The 15,613-nt window shown below is 41.1% G+C and overlaps 1 protein-coding gene across 2 annotated transcripts in view; it reads right to left on the reverse strand.

Annotated features, from left to right (window-relative positions):
• Nucleotides 1-1,275: 1,275 nt before the first annotated feature.
• The window catches only part of AFG1L (AFG1 like ATPase), a 201,277-nt gene continuing 186,939 nt past the window's right edge, over nucleotides 1,276-15,613 (reverse strand). The window contains exons 12-13 of one of the 2 annotated variants that reach the window (XM_077487150.1): nucleotides 11,021-11,134; nucleotides 1,276-8,924 (exon numbers count right to left, since the gene is read on the reverse strand). In XM_077487150.1, coding sequence (XP_077343276.1) covers nucleotides 8,796-8,924; nucleotides 11,021-11,134 — 243 coding nt within the window. In that variant the 3' untranslated portion in view covers nucleotides 1,276-8,795. The remainder of the gene's footprint in view (nucleotides 8,925-11,020; nucleotides 11,135-15,613) is intronic. The other variant, XM_077487151.1, reaches the window with a different exon arrangement.

A 15,613-nucleotide genomic window follows, 5' to 3' on the forward strand; every position in this document is an offset into this window, starting at 1 on the left:
AGATTAAATCACGACAAGAAATAGAAAAAAAGCGCAGGATGGAAAATAAACGAATGGAATCAAATCCAACTCACACATTTTGTAAAAATACTCCCACAGCCAATAAGAGATGAAGGAGAAAAGAGGCCCTTGGAAAAGCTCTGCTATACACAACAGTCATTAAAGAAAGGAATATCAAAAGTATATGGAATACTTTCGGAACTGGAAGGACAAGGAAGACCGGCCTACATAGATCAATGGGAAAAGGAAATGGACTTAAAACTCGACGATGGTCAAGTTGAGAGGATGATTGGAGCAGTATGTCAGTGAATGGGATATGAACACCATTGAAATGAATTATAAATTGCTGGCTAGATGGTACTTGACTCCGGTAAGAAAAAACATTATCAAGCGGAGAGTTCTCCATTATGTTGGAGGAAATGTAATCAAAGGGCAACAATGGTGCCTATCTGGTGGGAGTGCCCAAAGATAAAGGAGTACTGGCAAGAAATAGTGTGTATTATAAAAGAAATAACGAATGAGAAGATAGAATACAAGCTACAGACATGTCTATTTCTGGACATGAAAAAATCAAGGAAGCAGAAAAGGAAAACAATTATCCCGACACTCCTAAATGCTGCAAAAGGGTTGATCCCAAAGAATTAGCTAAATAGCGAAAAAACAGATATGAGAGATTGGTTCGATAGAATAGAGTATTACAATAAAATGGCACACTTGGAGAATAGAGATAAAGGATGATCTCAGATCAATATAGGAATATGGGAAAGCTGGGAAAAATTTAAATCCTCAGAAAAGTATTTAGAGAAAATGGCAGACAGAGGAAGGTAACAAAGGAATAGGAGAGAACATTACGAACACGGGAGGAGCAGGTGGGTAAGGAAGGGGGGTTTAGGGGATAAATTAAGGGGTAATAATGTTTTTTCACTTTTGTATGCAACTTAAATTTTACTGATAAAAGATTAAAAATAGAATATAAAAATGTAAGCCACGATGATGTGAAAATGAGATGCGACTAAAATTTGAACTTGGAAAGTTGAAATAAGTCTCTCAGGAAATAAAAAAATCAATGAGGAGCAGGGTACAACACTACTGTTGCTATGATGGTAAGTATCATGGCAGTTAGGCAAAATGAAACTAAAATGCAAGTACAATAATATACAGTGCAAGTTATTTTAAATATTGCAAATATAAATGGAATCTTGCACACACATGCCTTACTGGTCTTGTAAGACATGCATAAAAAAGGAAATAAAGTGAAGCAGGAAACAGACACAATTTTGACACATTTACTACATTTTATTCTAATAATATGCCAGTAACTACTATAATATATTGCTGCATAAAGGCACGTTTTCTTAAAAAATGTTTTAAAATGTTTTAGTTTCAGTCTTCATACAAAATAAATTCTTCAAATATATTTTCTCAATTTTCATGCGTATACAATCATAACTTGACCCTTAAACCACTTAATAGATACACACACACAAAAAAAAAAAAAACCTTAAACAATAATTATAAGGCATTGCTTTGAATAAATACAGAAAACATTTCATTTGAAGGGACACATTAGGACATGTTATCTAAAGTCGATATGTAAAATAGAATAGTCTGTCTAGTTACTACTTCTAATTTGTTTACATTAGCAGCTGGACTATTCTGCAGAGCTACTGTACAGTGCCTTGCAAAAGTATTCACTCCCCTGGCATTTTTTGTGTTTTGTTAACCTCACAACCTGGAATTAACATTGTTGGATTGTTTGAGGATTTGCATCATTTCATTTACAGAACATGCCCACAACTTTGAAGATTTTTTTTTATTGTGAAGCAAACAAATAGGACAAAATAACAGAAAAAGTCAATGTGCATAACTTTTCACCCCCCTAAAGTCAATACTTTGTAGAGCCACCTATGAGCTTGCCACATGGTACCACTGGGATTTTCGCCCATTCCTCCACTGGGATTTTTGCTCAAGAATATCCCTATATTTAGCACCATCCATCTTTCCCTCAACCCTGACCAGTTTCCCAGTCCCAACTGCTGAAAAAGGTGTTCTTTGGGTGATGTGATGGGTTTGCGCCAGACATAGCGATTTCTTTGATGGCCAAAAAGTTACATTTTAGTCTCATTAGACCAGAGCACCTTCCCCCATACATTTTGGGGGTCTCCCACATGCCTTTTTGCAAACTAAAAAGGTGCCATTTTGTTTTTTGCTGAAAGTAATGGCTTTCTTCTGGCCACACTGCCATAAAGCACAACTCTATGGAGTGTACGGCTTATTGTCGTCCTATGTACAGATACTCCAGTCTCTCTGTTCACACAGCTAAGGGCCTCTGCCTTCAGAAAATATATAATGTTCTTAGGATCCTTGATTACTATACCCTTGGTTGCAACCCATTGGCGATAACATTGTGACGGACCTCCACTTCATATGTCCACATTGGAAGCCGTGTATGCTGACATACGTCTCCCCTAGGTGTGATACACCACAAGCTCTGTTGACTCATTAGGCGTATGCCTATTTGAGTTCAATGTGTCTGGTAATAAGCCTTTCTTTCTACTGGTGGTGGATTATCTGCAGTCAAATTAGTTTACAACGATTCACTTTGGAAGTCACTTTATTAATTGGAATCACCTTTATGGACTATATACAAATATGGACATGCACTTTAATTTTGTGTAAATGTATCAATGTTCACTTTACATAAGTCTTATATTGTGTTTATCCATTATCACTTATTTCATGTTTTGTGGCAGTGTCTGGTTAGTCTTGCCTCTTGCTTAGGTCTTGCAGCCTCTGGGGCCTTTCAAAAAGGTGCGTATATGTGACACTTAGATTGCACACAGGTGGACATCATTTCACGAATTATGTGACTTCTGAAGGTAATTGGTTGCACCAGAGCTTTCTATGGGCTTCATAACAAAGGGGGTGAATACATACGCACATGCCAATTATCCGTTTTTTTATTTCTGAAAAATAGTTTTAAATATATATTTTTTAAATTTTACTTCACCAATTTATTAGACTATTGTGTTCTGATCCATCACATATAATTCAGATTAAAAAAAAACATTGAACTGAAGGCTGTAATGTAACAAAATAGGTAAAAAGCCAAGGTGGTGAATACTTTTGCAAGACACGGTATATACAGAATCAACTAGTTGTTTTCCAAATAGGCTTATATATACACAACACCTGAGAATCCATTCACAAAATTGCATGAGTTATTTTACATGCGTTTGTTCATCAAAATATTCTATTTACAAATAAAAAAAATAACATTGACGTGAAACCATATTTGGAAATTAAAGTGATTGTAATGTTTTGAGTTTAAAAAATAAAATAAAATAACAAACATGTCATACTTATCTCCACTGTGCAGTTTGTTTTGATCATACTCTTCTGGTGTCCCCTGGTGGCGCTGGTAGCTCCTCCCTGCATTGTATAACCCCCTGGGTGAAGCGTTCCCCCGGGGGGTTACCTTGTTGGCCCGCTCCCAAGTCTGGCATTCGGCGTCCATAGACACTGAATGCCAGACTCGGCTCCGCATCACTGGAGTTGATTGACAGCAGCAGGAGTCAATGGCTGCCAAGATCCGAGAACCCTGGGCAGAGGGAGATCACGTCTCCGCCGCGGGAATTTCCAGGGCTCAGGTAAGTAAAACGGGGGGTTGGGTGCTGGGGGGCCGGTCACTGGCAGGTGTTTTTTCACCTAAATGCATAGGATGCATTAAGGTGAAAAAACATGAGGGTTTACAACCCCTTTAAACATTTAGCTCCTGAAAGTCTCTATTTCTCATAATTTATTTAGAAAGCCTAGATTTCTCATAAATACATTTTTTATCTCATGAGTTATTTTATCACCTCAAATGACTACTTTACCATCTCTCTCACACTGTTAATACCAGCCAGAAGCTGAAACAAGAGTGATAATCTATGTACTGACTTCTACATACAAAATGCTGCATAAATTGGTCACTTAAAATATGGGACCATCAGCAGATTTGTATTATAAAAGGTAGGTAGGCACCATTTACAGAACACATTACTTTTTTCTTAATGAATGCAAGGCATTCCCTGATTGGATAAGGGAGATCATGATGTCACCATCCTGCTTGTCCACCCCATCCAACCATAGAATGCTTAACATTCATTGAGAAAATACAGTGTTCTCTGTATGGCGCCCATGCTGAGAGAGAGCCCCCCCCCCACCCCCGTTCACTATGAATTAGGGCAGCCACTTGGCACAGGACCTGGAAATTAGTAGCGGTGCCTACTACAGTTATTTGTGACTTACACAAGGATCAGTCAGGTATGGCACATACAAACTTACATTCGTCCAAGGTGAACCAATGTAACTAAACAAAAAAGTCATACCTAAACCGTACCTTTAAAATCATTTAAACCCAGGTTGGCTCAAGGCCTAGGGTTGGCTCAAGGCCTAGGGTGTCATACATTTAGGTGGGTGGCAGGCTCTGTTTTAATTCTCCTTTCTATCTTACTTTCTTTTGTGCCTGCAAAGTTGTAACAGTATTATTAATATTATTGTTAAACAGGTCTTATATAGCACCAACAGTTTGTGCAGTGTTTTAAACATAAAGAGAGAAAAAACAATTACAGTACAATCCAAGAGGGTTAAGAGAAATCTGTTTGTTTACAATCTAAACCAAGGAAAACGAGTATTTAATTGTGTAAATATTGATAAACCTATTTCCAGATAACATGTGGAAAGAAGTGGGCACAATGATCTACAGATCTGGAGATCCTACAACAAAAACGGCCTAGGTTTTGGAGAGCTGTGCTTTTATTCTTTTTGAAATGTACTTATATTCAAATAGTGGTCATACTGATAAAAGCCCCAGTTTTGGAGTGTCATTTCTATTGAAAATATCAACATTTTCTGAAGTAGTGTATTTAAAATGCAGAAAAAAAGGTTTTATACTCCAGTTGTTGAAATAAAGCATGTAGAGGCTATAGCACATGCAAGATTATTTTGCAAGCGACTGTGGGCATTCAAATATTTGCAAATAGCTCTTAAGGCAGGCCATAAATTCGTCTTTTTTTTTTTCATTCAACCAGCAGAATGAACAAAAGAAAAGGACTGGGATTCCCCCAGCTACACATTGAAACGTAGCGGAAACCATCCCACTAAGCTATTCTAATTCAACAGCGGGGAAACCCTGTTGTCAGAATACATAGATCAGCACTGGTGGCTACAGCCAGCGGCGCTGATTGAGAGAAACTTTTCTGATGGGCCATACAAACACAAGTCGATCGAAAGATTGACTTGTGTAAAACCAGCCTGCCCATACATGGATTGAAAATGCACCCTGTTCAGTAGAGCTGCATGATTCTGGCCAAAATGAGAATCACGTTTTCTTTGCTTAGAATAAAGGTCACGATTTTCTCACGATTCTCATGGTGCAACATCATCTTTCACATTATACAAAAATATTGGGCTAACTTTACTGTTTCGATTTTTTATAATTCATTAAAGTGTATTTTTTCCCCAAAAATTGCATTTGAAAGACCGCTGTGCAAATACAGTGTAAAATATTGCAACAACCACCATTTTATTCTCTAGGGTCTCTGCTAAAAAAAATAAATAAAAAAAAATAGATATATAATGTTTGGGATTCCAAGTAATTTTTTACCAAAAGTGTCAGAAAAAGGTTTAGTCTTTAAGTGGTTAACGTTTCTTCATTTACAGACCTAAGTTCATTCCTTTGATCTAAAGAACAAAACGTTACAATGTTTATAGGTACCGTAGCTCAGCGGCTGAGGAATGTGGTGATACTTAGCAGACTGCTTGTTTTTTTTTCCCTGACATCTGTCGGCTTCAGCAGAGATATCTCTACATGGGAAAATGCTTTGTTAAGATCGCGAGGGGGAAAACAATTGCGATAACGATTCTTAACGATTAATCATGCAGCTCTACTGTTCAGCATTGTGATCCATGTATGGCCATCTTAACTGTACCATATTTGGAGGAACTGTCCCTCTTTTGGAAATAAATTCTTATTTCCGTTTCTACCTCAGATTTTCTTTACTTAATGTAGAGATGTATGTAAAAAAAAAAAAGAACTTTTTAACCACTTAAGCCCCGGACCATTTGGCTGGCCAAAAACCAGAGCACTTTTTATGACTCGGCACTGCGTCGTTTTAACTGACAATTGCGCGCAACATGGCTCCCAAACAAAATTGATGCCATTTTTTCCCACAAATAGAGCTTTCTTTTGGTGGTATTGGATTCTTCTACATTTTTTTGGGAAAAAAAAAATCGCAATAAGCGTTTATTGATTGGTTTGTGCAAAAGTTATAGCGTTTACAAAATAGGGGATAGTTTTATGGCATTTTTATAAAAAAAAAATGTATTAGTAATGGCGGCGATCAGCGAATTTTATCATGACTGCAACATTATGGTGGACAGATCGGACACTTTTGGCACGATTTTGGGACCAGTCACATTTATATAGCGATCAGTGCAATTAAAAATGCATTGATTACTGTGTAAATGTGACAGGCAGTGAAGGGGTTAACCACTAGGGGGCCGTGTGTGACACGTCACAGATCACCACTCCCGATCACAGGGAGCTGTGATCAGTGACACTGTCACTAGGCAGAACAGGGAGATGCTTGTTTACAATAGAATCTCCCCATTCTTCCTCACCTTGAGAAGATCACAGGTATCCCTGTGGACATTGAGTCCTCGGGACCCGCGAGCCGCATCTTAAATGGCAAAGTACAGGTATGTGATTCTGCCTGTACATGTCTTTCTGCCGATGTATATCGTTGCGAGGCATTCGTGAAGCGGTTAAATACCAAAAGCGTTATACTGCACTAAACCTTTCATCCAAGCTCTAAATTGTGTCCTCCAGCTGTCCAATGAGGCATTGCAAAGCTGATGGTTACAAGCATGACTCCCAGAGGCAGAGGCATGATGGTAATTGTAGTTCAGCAACAGCTGGAGGGCCACAGGCTGAGCACCAATACTCTAAATGATAACATTTGCAAATTTGAAAAAGCATTATAAACAAAAGTAGTAAAAAAATAAAAATAAAACACTTGTAGATTTAAACAGTTCGTATATACTCTTTGATCTCTCTGAACATATTTTGCATGGTGATGAAACTACAATATATGTTTTATCTGCTTATTTTATTTTAAACTGTGTGTAAAAATTATTGTAGAAGGTATGTTAGCTTTACCTCCTGTTGGTTTTCACTAAGAGAGGATACTGCATAGTCCCGAGTTAGAGCGATATCAAGATAAATGAAGAAGCCCAATAGAATACACGCATCTGTTGTTTTAAATGGCATCAAATACCAATTACACTATGTATATACTGTATGTCTCTCCTTACCTGCTTCTCCTCTCCTCAACAGTTAAGCCCAGCCTTGTGGGTGAAACATGTCAGTTAAGGCATGTTCATGTTGTCCAGATGAATAAAGTCTACCAGCATTTGAATGTTTTTTGGCGTGCAGCTGCTCTTCTCCTTTGTATTTTTGGCTTGCTGCATAGTTATTCCAAGTAAGAGACTCAAATTAGTGAAACCATAGGCCAGACAATGTGGTGGTTTATGGTACTGAACATTAGGCTGGTGTAATCTATTCATGGACTTATTAAGCGTCATATATTTATTTATAACTGTTGTGGATCTGATGCTTTTTCAAGCATTTCCCTCTTTTGCATTATATATACAGCATGCTGCTATTATAAACATTTTAAAAACAAAATGGATTTACCTGCAAATTATGAAAAAAAAATGAGTGGAAGACTGTCAAACAACATGACTTACCTCCCCAGAGCACTCCCTTTTTAAAATATTTTTTATGCATACCACATTTTTTAGGTATATTTGGTCCAATGAAGTCACAGGTCCTCTAACATCTGCTTTAGCTAGTGGTGGGTAGATCCTAAATGCTGTGTAATGACATGGCCCTTCTCTCTGCAGCATTCACCTATGAGTCCAGGTTGGGGCCCTGATGCCGTGAACTCATGGAAAAAGGTTGAATGGATTTGTATGTCATTCATTTCTGAAGAGGAGCAGCACTGGATCGTTGAGTACCTGAGTATGAGGGGGACAGCACCAAAGGGGAGGCATGTATTACAAAGTTGTTTTTATATTTTACAAAGTACTGGCCAATGTAACCTTCATTCTTTGGCAAAGAAAGGAGTGCTGGCTTTTTGTGCACATAAAACACCAACTAAAGCTGGTGTGCGTTTCGTATACTGACCTGCAGTAATACATAGCACCATGTATTAAACCTAAGTTTTGTCTTCACTTTGGCAGCGAATGTGTTTCTGTTACATTCTCAGAGCTAGCACCTCTCAACACAGTGTCATAGTAAGCAAACAAATATTGTGACACACATATATTAAACTTCATGCTGCATGGATACCTCTCATTCTAAACACTTCAGCATTAAATAGAGGAGCTCTTGCTGATTGCATTAAACTCGGGTACTCTACGTTTGTCTCAATCATTTTATCACTGATGTGTTCATCATAAAAATGGCACATATGGTCTTGATAAATAGTGAAACAACACTGGATACCTTTGTACCATGGGTCATGCCACTCATGGAGCAATTTCAATATGTTAGCTGCTCAGTTAGAGTCCAGAGCACAGCAGAGCTAGTACAAGGCAGTAAAGAGGATGACATTTAAACAATTAAAATAAATAATGGTCCTGAGGTTGTTGTGCAATTTCAGAAAAGATGTACACTTCCAGAGAAATGTCCTTTCATAAACGGATGCTCTGTGCATTTATCGCATTGCCTTGACATGTTGTCATAATTAATTTGGACTTCGGTCTCCATCTCTCCAATACTGTTCGGTCTGCATCTCAGTAAGTCGAGATAATGTACGCTGAAACGCAAAGATTTCTTCTTCACCTGTAAAAACCGACAATCCTGCAGATGCATCCTGCATTCAACACAATGAAAACATAACAGGTAAATTAGAGTTTAAAAATGCAATTGTATAGACATTTAATACATTTATCATTAATAAGGTGCACTGTAGACTGTAAACATCTGCCCTTGTTGTAGGGAAAACTTTCCAATCACTGATGTAGTTATCACTAATTCTTCCACATATTGAAACTGAAATCCAGGCAAACAACTAAATCAGGTCTTAACAAATTTGCTTTAAATCCAGGAGCCAGCTAAAAAAGTTAAAAGCCAGTTTGTGTGTTTTCATGAGTAGGTGCCAACTTATGTTTGTATGTGCATATCTTAGGAGGCGGGGTTCAAATTATTTTTTGGGGGGGGGGGGGTATGTGCTTGGGTGCAACTTAAATTTTTTACAATTAAGAAAAACATTTTTTTTTTTACTTAACTTTTTTTTCCCCATCATATAGGGGACAAAGTCTTCCTCCTTCCCCTCTACCCTGCGGCAATTGCTATGCCAGGCCTGGGCCCGCAGATAGGCAAGCAGAGCCCTGAATACATAGCGGAGGTGCTGGGGGGGGGCAGCACTTTACTGGCATGTGTGAAAGCTATTGGGCAGCAACAGAGCCACCTAAATGCTTCCACCTGACATGTGAGCCCTGCTGCTTGTTGGCTAAAGGGCCTGGGCTAAATGTAGGAAAAAACTACCGGCCCAGGCGTCAGGTGATACAAATTGTATATCTCTGCAATAGTGAATGAGCTGGAAAAAAAAGCCCAAAAGCTCTGAATTAAATATATAGGTGAAATGCATATAATGATTTGTGTCCTGAGATTTAAGCTAGGTACACGCAAGTTGGTTCAGTAGTTACTGGCTGACTTACAACCCAAGTGTACAGCTCCATGACCAGCTTCGGTCAAATATGCACAAAACCAGCAGCCAATTGGCATCTGATCAGCGCTTGCAGCCAATGGCTGAGAGTGCCTGACCGATGTGTTTTGATGGAGGGGGGTGGTTCCCCTATAAGAAAACATTAGCGGAGATATCGTTGTACCAACATCATATAGTTAGTACAGTGACTTTTTCAGTTTTTTTTCATTTAGTCTGCTGTGTTGAAAAAAAAAAGTCTTGTGTGTACCAGGCTTTACACAGCTCTGCCACACAACAAAGCCCTGTCTGGCAGGACAAGAGACCTGATTATTGCCTGCCACAGTTAAATAGCAAATATAGGTATTATCTCTCCCCCAGCCTGTGACTGCTTTCCCCTCCCATCAGGATGGTTCCTTTAAGCAAATCAGAACGGCAGCAGAACTTGACTTGTGCACTGTTTCTCACTCTCCCAATCTGAGCTCTGCTGTATAGGGACTGCCAGAGACAGTACTTACATTGCTTAGATAAAAAAAAAAATGAAACTATTATAAATGTAATTCTTTTATTTCTGCCTGGAGTTCAGCTTTAACATTCCTACAATCACACCTTATGCCACGTACACACGACCAGACTTTCCGGCAGACTAGGTCCGATGGAATTCGTCGGACAATCCGATCGTGTGTGGGCTAAGCCGATAATTTTTCATTAAAAAAATTAGATGGACCTAGAAATAGAACATGTTTCAAATCTGTCCGATGGACTCAATCCCTATCGAGAAAACCGTTCCTCTGTTTGCTTGTCCGACGGACCAAATACGACGCAAGGAAATTATATTGGCTACTGGCTATTGAGCTTCCTTTTTTAGCCCCGTCTTACATCATCACGTTCAAAACGAACTTTCGAACTGACTTATTCCGTTCATGTTTGGCCAAGTCCGTTTGTCCGGAAAGTCAGTCGGTATTCCAGTGAAAGTCTGTCAGGAAGACCGTCGGACCAAGTTTGCCAGAAAGTCCAGTCGTGTGTATGCGGCATTACAGTTAATAGAAGAACCCTTATTGACATATAAGCCTACTACAAAAGTTTTGCTCTAAATGTTTTCATATTCCTCTATTTTCCAAAGATTCAGAAAGTTTTTAGTTTAGCCAATAGTCATTACCAATTTTCAACCTTTACTTCGATACTTCCAATTTCCATTTGAGAGGTTTATAAAATGAAGGCTAAGAAAAAATTAAGCAGTTGTAATATGGACAAAAGAAATATACCTGGCTTAATTCAAGATCATCTAAAAGAATTCTAGACTCTGTATCATCTGCATCCTTAAGCTTTTGCATGAACAAGCTTTGCAAAGGAGTGTCAGCAGAGCAAACAATACGCACCTAAAAACAAATAAAGTACTGTTACATAGTCATTAACTGGAAAACAAGCGTGAGTAGACCTATAACAAGGAACCCAAATTTTATTAAAAGTTCACTTCATTTTACTAAAGTCAAAAATGTTATAGTTTGATGTGTATTTTTAAACCCAAAATTTGCAAATTTACATTTAAAGATGAACTTCCAAATAATCTTTTTTTCTTTAAACTTACAGTTGTGCAGGCTTAGTTACATCTAATTCTTCATATGTCACATCCAGGGGACTGTTGATGCAGAAACTCATTGTATTAGTCTGTGCTATATACAGTCAGTGCTGGTCTCTTCTGGGTGTGGCTCAAGCAACTTGTCATCTGTATACTGAACACAGGGGGGTTGCTTACTTGGCACCTCCATTATTCTGATAAAAATAGGATTTTTGTATACAGCTTACCTGTAAAATCCTTTTCTTGAGAGTACATCACAGGACACAGGAGCTTCATTACATAGTGGGTTATATAGGCACCTCTGGTGATTGGACACTGGTTAACCCCAATTAAGGAGAATTCCTCCCCTATATAACCCCTCCCATATGGGAGGCACCTCAGTTTTGTAGCAAAGCAATAGGAAACCACGTAAAACCCAAGAAGGGCGGGAGCCCTGTGTCCCATGATGTACTCTCAAGAAAAGGATTTCACAGGTAAGCTGTATATAAAAATCCCATTTTCTTGATCATACATCACGGGACACAGGAGCTTCATTACATAGTGGGATGTCCCAAAGCAATGCTCAGATTGAGGGGAGGGGGACACAGATCATAATTATACACCGCCATGGACCGGAGGACCTAAACTGCAGCCTGCAGTACACTGCGCCCAAAGGCGATATCCTCTTGCCCTCTGACATCCACCTGATAGAATCTGGTGAATGTGTGGACTGATGACCAAGTTGCAGCCTTACAGATCTGAGCCATGGAGGCCTGGTGATGCACTGCCCAAGAAGCACTTACAGCCCTAGTTGAGTGTGCTTTCACTTGAAAAGGAGGGATCTTCCCTTTAACACTATAGGCCTGAGAAATAATCTGTCTAATCCACCTTGAGAGAGTGGATTTTGATGCCGCCTGGCCCTTCCTAGGGCCTTCTGGCAAAATAAATAAGCAATCAGTTTTCCTTATCTGAGCAGTTGCCTGAAGATAGATACTGATTTCCCTTACCACATCCAAAGTGTGCAAAGATTCCTCTTTCTGCGGACTGTGGGTCCGGAAAAAAGGATGGTAGGATTACCTGAAACCACCTTAGGCAGAAAGGACCTGTTGGGATGCATTACCACCCGGTCCTTATAAATAATTAGATATGGCTCTTTGCTGGAGAGAGCTACTAGTTCTGACACTCTTCTAGCCGTGGATATGGCTACCAAGAAAACCAATTTTTTAGTCAAAAGAACTAACGAAGCCAGATGCAAAGGTTCAAAAGGTTGCCCCTGCAAAGCCGAGAGAACCAAATTCAGATCCCATGGGCATACCGGAGGTTTGACTGGCGGCCTTATCCGCATAGCCCCCTGGATGAAAGCCCGCACCAGGGAATGCGATGCAAGTGGCTTCTGAAAAAACACTGACAAGGCCGTAATCTGCACCTTGATAGTGCTTACGACCAAATTCATTTCTAGGCCCAACTGGAGGAAGGCCAAGATCCTGCTAATGACATACTTTCTAGGATGCCATTTCCTGAGTTCACACCAGGAAACATATGCCCTCCAGATTTTGTAGTAAATAAGCCTGGAGGCCGGCTTTCTGCCATTGACCAGAGTAGAAAGAACTGGCCCCGAAAGCCCACGGTCTCTCAGAATGTGGGTCTCAGCAGCTAAACTGTCAAATTCAGACTGTGTAAAGCAGGATGGTAAATTGGACCCTGTGAGAGCAGATCTGGCCAGAGAGGGAGGATCCACGGCCTTCCTACTGTCAACCTCATGATCTCTGCGTACCACGGTCGCCTGGGCCAAGCCGGGGCTACCAAAAGAACCGACTTTGTCTCCCTCTTCACTCTTCCCAGGAACTGCGACAGAAGCGGGCATGGGGGGAAGGCATAAATCAAATTGTACTGATCCCAGGGAACTGTCAGAGCATCCGACCCCTGAGCGAGTGTATCTCTTGTCCTTGACACGAATTTGTCCAGTTTTCTGTTGAACCTGGATGCAAACAGATCTACGTCTGGAGTACCCCACTTGCGACATATGGAACATGCTTTTCTGCCCAGAAAAGTATGCGATTCACCTCTTTTTGCGCAACCAGACTCCTGGTACCGCCCTGGTGATTGATATAGGCCACTGCTGTGGCATTGTCGGACTGAACCCGAACAGGGAGACCCCGTAGTCTGAAAGACCAGCTTATGAGAGCCATATAAAGTGCCCGGATCTCCAAGACATTTATGGGCAATAGCTTCTCGATCGCAGACCATTTCCCCTGCGAGCACGTCTCCTCCAACACTGCTCCCCAGCCTGTCAGGCTGGCATCTGTCGTAATAATCTTCCATGGAAGAGGAAGAAAAGTTTTGCCTTTCAGCAAATTTTAGATTTGTAACCACCAGACGAGACTCTTGCGTGTCCCTGGGGATAGACGCATAGGAAGATCCAAGGACTGGGGCTTCCGGTTCCAAGCCGCAAGGGTACATCTTTGCAGAGGCCTTGAGTGGAACTGGGCGAATGGAATGGCCTCGAAAGGAGACGACCATTTTCCCTAACAGTCTCTGGCACAACCGAATGGGGGAAGATCTTCTGCCCAGAATTAGGCGCACCAGATCCCCAATGGCCAAGGCTTTTGGCCTTGGTAGAAACACCTTGCCCTGAGCGGTGTCGATAACCATACCCAGGTATTCCAACCTGGTAGCAGGCTGTAGGGACGACTTTTCTAGGTTTATAATCCAACCTAGGCGTTCCAGGTGTTCTAGCGTTCTGGTAACACTGTGGTTCAGGAGCGCTACTGTTTTCTCTATGAGAAGCAAATCGTCTAGATAAGCCATGACGGCTATACCCTGAGCTCTTAGGTTTGCCAAGAGAAGGTCCAGAATCTTTGTGAAGACTCGAGGGGCCGTAGCGAGCCCAAACGGAAAGGCCACAAATTGAAAATGGCGCCGCTCTACCGCGAACCTTAGATACTTTTGGTGCAACTTTTGGGAAAAACTGGCACATGGAGATATGCATCCTTGATGTCTATTGATGCCATAAACTCTCCACCTTGCAGGGAGGAGACCACAGTGCGAATTGACTGCATTCGGAAGGACCGGATGCGTAAAAACCGGTCCAGATCCTTCAGATCCAGGATAGGTCTGACACTTCCATTTGGCTTTGGAACGGTGAAGAGATTCGAGTAAAACCCTGAACCCTGTTCTTTTGGGTCTACTTCTACTATCACCCCCTGGGATAGTAAGTGATCTAAGGCCAGAAATAGCGGTCTTTGCTTTACTGGGTCCCTGGGGATCCTTGACCTTAGAAAGCGAGAAGGTGGAATCTCCTGAAACTCTAGCTTGTAGCCCAGAGATATCCCGAAGAGACCACCCACTTGTCCCGGATCTCTTCCCGCCAGGCTTCCGCAAACTGCAGGAGCCTTCCCCCCACTCGGCCGAGCGGGGGCGCCCCTTCACAAGGAAGCTTTTAGGCTCTGCTTGGCAGGCTATCGCCCCCAAGATTTCTTCTGCCCCTGGGCCCGGCCTTGAGCCTTTCCTGTAGAGGAGGGTTGAGAAGGCCGTCGCCACTGCTTAGAGCTTGATGCTCCGGGAGAGAGGGAAGGCCTAAATGATGGACGTTTGCTCCTTTTGACTGGAAGGAGAGTAGATTTACCCCCTGAAATTTTTGGGACGAATTTGTCTAATTCTTCTCCAAACAAACGTTCCCCTTTAAAACGGGAACCCAATCAAATGCTTCTTGCATGCTAGTTCAACTGCCCAATTCTTTAGCCATAGGGCCATTCGCATGTGTACCAACAGGAGAGACAAACGAGATGCTTGTTGGACAGAATCCAAAATCGCATCAATCATGAAGCACAGAATTTGAGGTATTTCTGCATAATTCTCCACTTCCTCACTGGGAAGGAGGCCAAGCATCTGCTTAACCTGTTCCTTGAGGAACTGACACAACCCCACAGCTGCGACTGTAGGAGTCATGGAAAAGGAGGTTTTTAATAATATTTCCAGCTTCTTATCAGTTGGATCTTTAAATACCTGAGCATTATCCAAAGGACAGGTCAGGTTTCTATTCACGCAAGAAACAGCCGCATCGACAGATGGGACCCCCCATTTCTTGGTGAAACTTTCCTCCAGAGGATAAAGCATAGAAAACCATTTAGGAGGAGCAAACAGTTAATCGGGATGTCCCCAATCCTCATACAACAATTTATCCATTAAGGGATGAATTGGAAAGGAAAAGGCAGTCTGTAGGACTTTGCTGACTCCCAGGGAAGAAACAGAGGACGTAGCGACCTCAGCAGCAGGCATTCTGAATGTGGTACGCACCAGT

This window comes from Lithobates pipiens, unplaced genomic scaffold (assembly GCF_037356315.1).
Source record: "Lithobates pipiens isolate NorthernLeopardFrog02 unplaced genomic scaffold, aLitPip1_a1.2 Scaffold_18, whole genome shotgun sequence".
In the NCBI taxonomy this organism is placed as follows: domain Eukaryota; kingdom Metazoa; phylum Chordata; class Amphibia; order Anura; family Ranidae; genus Lithobates; species Lithobates pipiens.